At 52.6% G+C, this 7,459-nt stretch overlaps 1 protein-coding gene across 1 annotated transcript in view; it reads left to right on the forward strand.

Annotated features, from left to right (window-relative positions):
* The window catches only part of EXOC3L2 (exocyst complex component 3 like 2), a 32,277-nt gene extending 27,415 nt beyond the window's left edge, over positions 1 to 4,862 (forward strand). Inside the window, exon 12 of the mRNA XM_084771360.1 lies at positions 3,265 to 4,862. Coding sequence (XP_084627486.1) covers positions 3,265 to 3,559 — 295 coding nt within the window. The 3' untranslated portion in view covers positions 3,560 to 4,862. The remainder of the gene's footprint in view (positions 1 to 3,264) is intronic.
* Positions 4,863 to 7,459: the final 2,597 nt, after the last annotated feature.

The following is a 7,459-nucleotide window of genomic DNA, read 5'->3' on the forward strand; positions in this document are numbered from 1 at the left end:
TTGGCATCCGTCCCAGCGTTTCCTGGCTTGCGCCAAGCCAGGGTGGCGGCGAGCGTGTCTGACTGCTGTTTCCTGCTGGGACCAGGGCATTCTTAATACGATTTCCCTCCTGCCGCCGCCGCCGCCGCCACCACCGCCACCGCCACCAGGGCTCGCAAACAAACAAGCGGCCACAGGAAGCCCGGGGCAAAGGGGGAGGGGGGGGGCGCAGGCCGCCTGGCGGCAGGAAGGGCTGGCCCTGCAGGGAACCGCCGGGGACCCGGGGGACACACACGGGCATGTGGGCGCACACTCAGGGGACAGCAGCGGGCACGTCGGAATTTAGGTGGGCCACTTCCCTTTGCTGAGATCTTCCCGGAGTCTCACCCTCCTTGTCCGCTGCCCAGGGATGGCAATACCCCATGTGACCTGATTATGGGAATTACAACTTCATTACTACCCAGTACAGTTTGACAATAACAACTGCAGCCGGGCAGTGGTGGCGCAGGCCTTTAGTCCCAGCACTGGGAAGACAGAGGCAGGCGGATCGCTGTGAGTTCGAGGCCAGCCTGGTCTATAAAGTAACTCCAGGACAGCCAAGGCTACACAGAGAAACCCTGTCTGGAAAAATAAAACAAAAGCCAGACTTGGTGGCTCACGGCGCCCCTCCCCCCCCCAAAATCTTAACTGCTTAAATGACAGATAGGGATGTGCCTTAAAATATCCCAGTGAGGGACTGCGGGGCTCAGTGGTAGAGCCCTGGTAGAGCCCTCACCTAGTACACACAAGGTATACACACCCTCTTCTGGTGTGCAGGTGTACATGCAGGCAGAACACTGTATATATAATAAATAAATAAATCTTAAAAAAAAAAAGTTAGGAGTGGTGGCGCACGCCTGTAATCCCAGCACAGCACACGGGAGGCAGAGGCAGGCGGATCGCTGTGAGTTCAAGGCCAGCCTGGTCTACAAAGTGAGTCTAGGACAGCCAAGGCTACACACAGAAACCCTGTCTCAAAAAACCAAAAAAAAGAAAGAAAGGAAAAGAAAAAGAAATAACCTGCAGAATGCAGGAACCATCTTTCTCAAGTGACATAGTTAGAATGTGGAAAGCCTAGGACCAGCCGACCGATTTCACACTCAGGACAGGCCGCGGCCACCTGTGAGTGACAGAAGGCGGGTCTAATGAAGTAGCGGGTCTAAATTCCAGGTTTGACAGCTTGGGGTGATGGAAGAGGATTCAGCCCTAGAGGTCTATGGGGTTTCAAGGGCTCCAAACATCGTGTGTGTGTGTGTGTGTGTGTGTGTGTGTGTGTGTGTGTGTGTGTGTGTGTGTTCTGAAGTTGAAGCAGAGCTTCAATCTAAGGCTAAAAACAGGCACAGCTGAATGGTCCCATGTTAAGATGCTAAACTGGGCTTAAAGTCATGCGCCATCCCGCTTAGCATCTTTATTGTTTATCTTTATTGTTGTTGTTGTTATTATTATTACTATTATTGTGTCAGGTAGGAGCACACATGCCACAGTGCACATGTGGAAGTCACTGACATTTTGCAAGGGGCCCGTTCATTTCTCCCACCATGTAGGTCTGAGGGATTGAATCCGGGGGGCCCTCAAGCTTGGTGGCAAGTGCCTTGAAACATCTTGCCAGCCAGCCCTAGTCTGGGGTTTGTTTGTGTAGCCTTGGCTGTCCTGGACTCACTCTGTTGACTAGGCTGGTGATGAATTCACAGCGATCCGCCTGCCTCTGCCTCCCGAGAGCTGGGATGTTTGTTTGTTTTGAGGCAGCCCCAGTTGGCTTTCCAATGTGTGGCAATCCTCCTGCCTCAGGAATGAGATGAGGGGTGTGAACCGGTCACACCAGGTTGGGAGGTTTATTTGGAATCAGGGAAGTGAAGTTTCTAGAAGCCTGGATCTAGGATGAAGGCTTCTAGAGTTAGTGGGCTTCCAGCACGAGGTGCCCCGTTTGGGGGCAGTGTCAGGAGTGACAGGTGAGTATTCTGGAGGGCGAAAGCTCCAGGATGATGCATATGAAGAGACAGTGAGGTGAGGTTTGGGGGGGCGGGGGTCAGTGGTGGGAAGCTTCCAAGCCTGGCCTGCAGAGATAGAGGGCTAGGATTTAATGATGGGGTGACGGTCTTAGGCTGGGTGAGGACAAATGAAGCCACCGGGAGGAAAGTGACCAGGAAACTAAGGTGTTCGCTGAGGTGTCCAGCAAGGGCAAGTGCATCTGGAGACAAATCACATGTGTAAAGGAGACTGAGACAAGAAAATCAGAAGCCAATGCCAAGCCCGGGCAATTTAGTGAGACACTGTCTGAACATAAAACCTAAAATAAAAAAGGGGGAGCGGGTAGCTAGACGTATAGTTCAGCAGTAAAACACCTGCCTAAATTCCCCAGTATGGGGCTGGGGCGTGGCTCCGTGGTAGAGCCCCTGCCTAGAATCCCCCAGTGAGGGGCTGGGGGCATGGCTCAGTGGTAGGGCCCCTGCCTAGAATCCCCCAGTGAGGGGCTAGGGGTGTGGCTCAGTGGTAGAGCCCCTGCCTAGAATCCTCCAGTGAGGGGCTAGGGGTGTGGCTCAGTGGTAGAGCCCCTGCCTAGAATCCCCCAGTGAGGGGCTGGGGGCGTGGCTCAGTGGTAGAGCCCCTGCCTAGAATCCCCCAGTGAGGGGCTGGGGGCGTGGCTCAGTGGTAGAGCCCCTACCTGGAATCCCCCAGTGAGGGGCTGGGGGCGTGGCTCAGTGGTAGGGCCCCTGCCTAGAACCTCCTAGGTGTGAGGTTCTTTTGTTTGTTTGATTGTTTGTTTTGTTTTGTTGTTTTTTGAGACAGGGTCTCTCTGTGTAGCCCTGGCTGTCCTGGACTCTCTTTGTAGACCAGGCTGGCCTCGAACTCACAGCGATCCGCCTGCCTCTGCCTCCCGAGTGCAGATGTGAGATTCTTGCTTCAGTCTCCGTTGCTATAAAAATTCTATTAAAAAGGAGACCGCTGTGGGGAATTAGGGTGAAGACTGAAAGCTAAATTAATGAGGATTAGAGACGTTGAACAAAAAGATTCTATTACTGGGCTTGCAGGTGAGCATTCCGGAAGATTCTACATGGAAATTTTGGGAATGTCTGTAAGAGATTGGGACAAGATGACACAAGGAAATGTGACAGAGTTCGAGAGTTCAAGCGGGGGTGCGGGCGGGCGGGGGGGGGGGGGGGGGAGGGGGGCGGGTGCGGACTGATGGGCTGGGTACCAGTCTGGGTCTCAGGACTCTCAAGTACTTCTGTGTTCCTTTCCCACCAGGCGGAAGCATGTGGCGGCCCTCCTGGACATCCGAGGTCTTCGCAACCCCGCTGCCCGTCAGGAGATCCTGGCGGTGGCTCGGGACCTGGAGCTATCTGAAGGTGGTGCCCTGCCACCCCCTCGAGATCGGGCCTTTTTTGCCGACATCCCTGTGCCCCGTTCATCTTTCTGCCTCGGCCTCCCCCTGTTTTGGGGACGCCTCCCTGTGTCCCGGCTGGCTAGGCCCAGTCTGGCTTGTCTGCCCCTGTGGCCTCGTCCTCCATCGACGCCAGTTAGAAGCCGAGCAGAGCGCTGAGGTTCCTGGGGCGCCCCGGGTTGCTGCTGAGGCACCCTCCTCCCTTCCACATGACTCCCTCCCTGAGCCACAGAGCTCTGGGGTGGCAGGTCCCCTAGATATCCCACCCAGCCAGTAGCATCCCCTCCGGAAGGGAAACTGAGGCCGGAACCACGGAAGAGTTAGTTTCCCCCTAGGCTGCCGGAGTCATTCCTAGCACCCTCCCTTCCCCCATGGCCCAACATGGCTGGCGGGGAGCCTTCTGGAAGGCTCTTACAGAAATATCTCAGCCCCGCCTTTTCTCCCCCAACCTCAAGGTCTGGCCCCAGTCCAAGATTTTAAGAAACGGTAGACACTTAGAATAAAGAGGTTTCTATTTAACACTAGGAAGGGCTGAGTCCCAAGTGTAGGAGAGGGAAGACAGGGCCCGGGGCCAAGCACTCTTTGCACACACCCAAGGCCACCAGGGCTGGGGTCCAACTCCGAGGGAAAACAGCGAACATCGACAGAAGCACAGAGGGCCAGACACTACTATGTAATTGCTACACGGTGTGGTTCAGAGGCCAGCGCTTGCTTGACCGCTCTGAGCCGGACACCACTACTTTATCCATCGCAGCGGCTGAAGAGGTTCTGGGTCCTGATGTTGCCACCTTGGCACATCCATGCGTAGCTGGGGAAACCTTGTCCAGAGAGGAAGGAGCTCGGGGTGAGGGGCTGGGGGGGGGACAGGGTTGGGCTGGCGGCATCCAGGGCGCCTGCCTGGGTTGATGCAGGCAAAGTCTCAGGGGTGGGAAAAATTCCAGCCTCTCAAGCTGGAGCCTAGCCGGATCCGAGTCCCTACAGAGTCCTTGAGGTCACCCCCCGCCTGACCTCTGCCCCTCCCGGCCTCAGCTGGACAGCTCCCTGATGGATGCTTCCTGCCCTGGGGGCTGTGTTTTATTTTATTTTATTTTATTTTTTCCCCTAAGAAGTCAGAAAGAGGAGGCAGCCAGGGGTCAGCCCCTAGGGCCAGGGTTGGAACCTCACGCAAGTCTGGACATTGGCAACAACAGGGGAGCTGTAGACTCTGCCCCCCCCCCCCCTTGCTGTGTGCCGGCAGTGGGAAAGCTGTGGTCTCTGGGCTCTGCTTCCTGTCTCTCCTGGGAAATTGCTTAACTTCTCTCTGCCCAGGCCTCTGGTAAAGAGGCCCAAAGGATGTCGCTCCTCCTTCCTCGACCTTCTGAAAGTGACACCTCAATGTTGTTGACATAAAGGAGAAGGGAACTGACTGGGAACTCTGCTGTGTTGGTAGGCACTTGCACAATTACATGCGTATTTAATCTCAGTGTGGTCATCTTTTGTCTTTTTTTTTTTTTTTTTTTTTTTTTTTTTTTGCCCTGCAATCTCATTCAAATGTGGCTTTCTATTATCTCACCATTCAAACGTGGTTTCCTCAGGGTTGGAAAGATGGCTCAGCAGTTAAGGGCACCACTGTCCGCTCTTCTGGAGGTCCTGAGTTCAATACCCAGCCACCACGTGGTGGCTCACGACCATCTACAATGAAATCTGATTCCCTCTTCAGATGCGCGTGAAAACAGAGCCCCCGTAGACATAAAATAAAAAAATTAAAATTTTTTTTAAAAAAGGAGCTTTCTCCTCAGGCTAGCCGCAGCAGGGGGTGTGGTTCCCAGCAGTCAGGTGCTGAGGCAGAAAATACAGAAGTGTATTAAGGCCAGGCTGGACTCCACCCCACAGAAAACGGGTGTGTGTGGAATCAGTGAGATGGCTTAACAGACCCGAGTGGGATCCCAGGACCCACATGCTGGAGAAGACGGAGCCCTAAGTGTCCTGACCTTCACACACACACATACACACATACACACACACACACACACACACACACACACACATACACTATGTAATAACAAGTTCAATGTAGAATGCCACTGCACTTTTTGATAAGGTTTTACTATGTAGACCAGGCTGGCCTTGAACTCACAGATCTGCCAGCCTCCTGTCTCCAAGACCAACCATACTGTTTTGTTTGTCCAGATTTGGGGGGGGGGGTGTCTCAGGTAGCTTAGGCTGGATCTGAACTCTGTGGATGAGGACAACCTCAAACTTCTGATCCTCCTGCCTCGGGCTCAAATTACTGGCGTGTGTCAATATCCCTGGTGTATTAGACAAGTAAGTGCTGTCTCCCGAGCCAAGACCCCAGCCCTAGAATATAATGATTTCTTTCTGGAGACAGGGTTTCTCTGTGTAGCCCTGGTTGTCCTGGAACTCTGCATAACTGCATCTTGGAACTAGGCTGGCCTCGAACTCACAGAGCTCTGCCAGGACAACCAGGGCTACACAGAGAATCCCTGTCTCGAAAAAAAAAAACAACCCAACTTGGGATGCTCAGTAAGAGAATTCTGGGTTGGGGGCTGACCTGGTCTGCATAATGAGTTCTGAGCCAGCATGGGCTACAAAGTGAATTCAGGACAGGCAGGGCTACACAGAGAGACCCTGTTTCAAAGAAACAAAAAACAAAACAAAACAAAAAACTGTTCTATGAAGCCAGGCAATGCTGGCGCATACCTTTAATTGCAGCACTAGGCAGAGGCAGGTGGATCTCACTGAGTTCAAGGCCAGCCTGATCTACAGAGTAAGTTCCCGGACAGCCAGGGCTACACAGAGAAACCCTGCCTCAAAATAAAACAACCAAACCCTGTTAAATGATAAATAAATCTTTAAAGAGAGACAGAGAGACTAGAACCAGATGCAATTCAGATTAGCTTTGAAAATATCACCCTAGGGCTGGAGAGATGGTTCAGAGGTTAAGTGCACTGACTGCTCTTCCTGAAGTCCTGAGTTCAATTCCCAGCAACCACACGGTGGTTCCCAACCATCTATAATGTGATCTGATGCCCTCTTCTGGCCTGCAGGTGTAAATGCTGACAGCACTGTATACATAATAATAAATAAATCTTTACAAAAAAGAAAATATCACCATAACAGAAGTGAACTGGTGGGGCTGGAGAGATGGCTCAGTGGTTAAGAGCGCCACCTGCTCTTCCAGAGGTCCTGAGTTCAATTCCCAGCAGCCACATGGTGGCTCACAACCATCTATAATGTAATCTGATACCCTCTTCTGCAGATAAAGCACTCATATGCAATAAATAAAATAAATAAATATTTTTTTAAAAAAAGAAGTGAACTGGTGATGCCAAATACAGAGCGAGTTTTGGCTCCGATGGGCTTGACCAATGCTGGTAAAATAAATGGAAGACGGAAGACACTGACTTCTCAGCTTTCCTCTCTGACTGGATGTGGGGCCACAATTGTTCACTCCATCAACAAACTGGAGCCAGGATCCAAAGACAGCTGCAGCCAGATGTCTTGTCATGCCAGAGGCTGCGATGGGAGAGTTTGGATTTGAAAGCTAGTCCTATCTCAAAGAAGCAAGTCAAGGGTGTAATTTAGTGGCTACACCTTTACCTGAAATGTCCCAGTGAGGGGCTGGGGGCATGGCTCAGTGGTAGAGCCCCTGCCTAGAATCCCCCAGTGAGGAGCTGGGGGCGTGGCTCAGTGGTAGAGCCCCTGCCTAGAATCCCCCAGTGAGGAGCTGGGGACGTGGCTCAGTGGTAAAGCACTTGGCTAACATCATGGTTGTTGGAGGAATCTCAAGACACCAAGGGGCAAGTGGTACAGCGGCGTCTGAGGTGGCCGTAAGGTGAATACCGTGTATGTGATTAAAGCCTGCAGACTGGGGCCTGGTGAAGGCACTTGCTGCAGTGTCTTACAACCACAGTTTGAACCTCAGACTTCACCAAACAGGCCGTAACCCTTACCGGCTGTGCCTTCCTTCTGTGCCTTCTTTCAGAGCATCTAACAAGCCAAATTTCTTCCAGAGCTTGGGCAGACACAAAACATCACCACATCTGGGTTTGATGACTG

This window comes from Acomys minous, assembly GCF_964271855.1.
Source record: "Acomys minous genome assembly, chromosome: 20".
Classification (NCBI taxonomy): Eukaryota; Metazoa; Chordata; class Mammalia; order Rodentia; family Muridae; genus Acomys; species Acomys minous.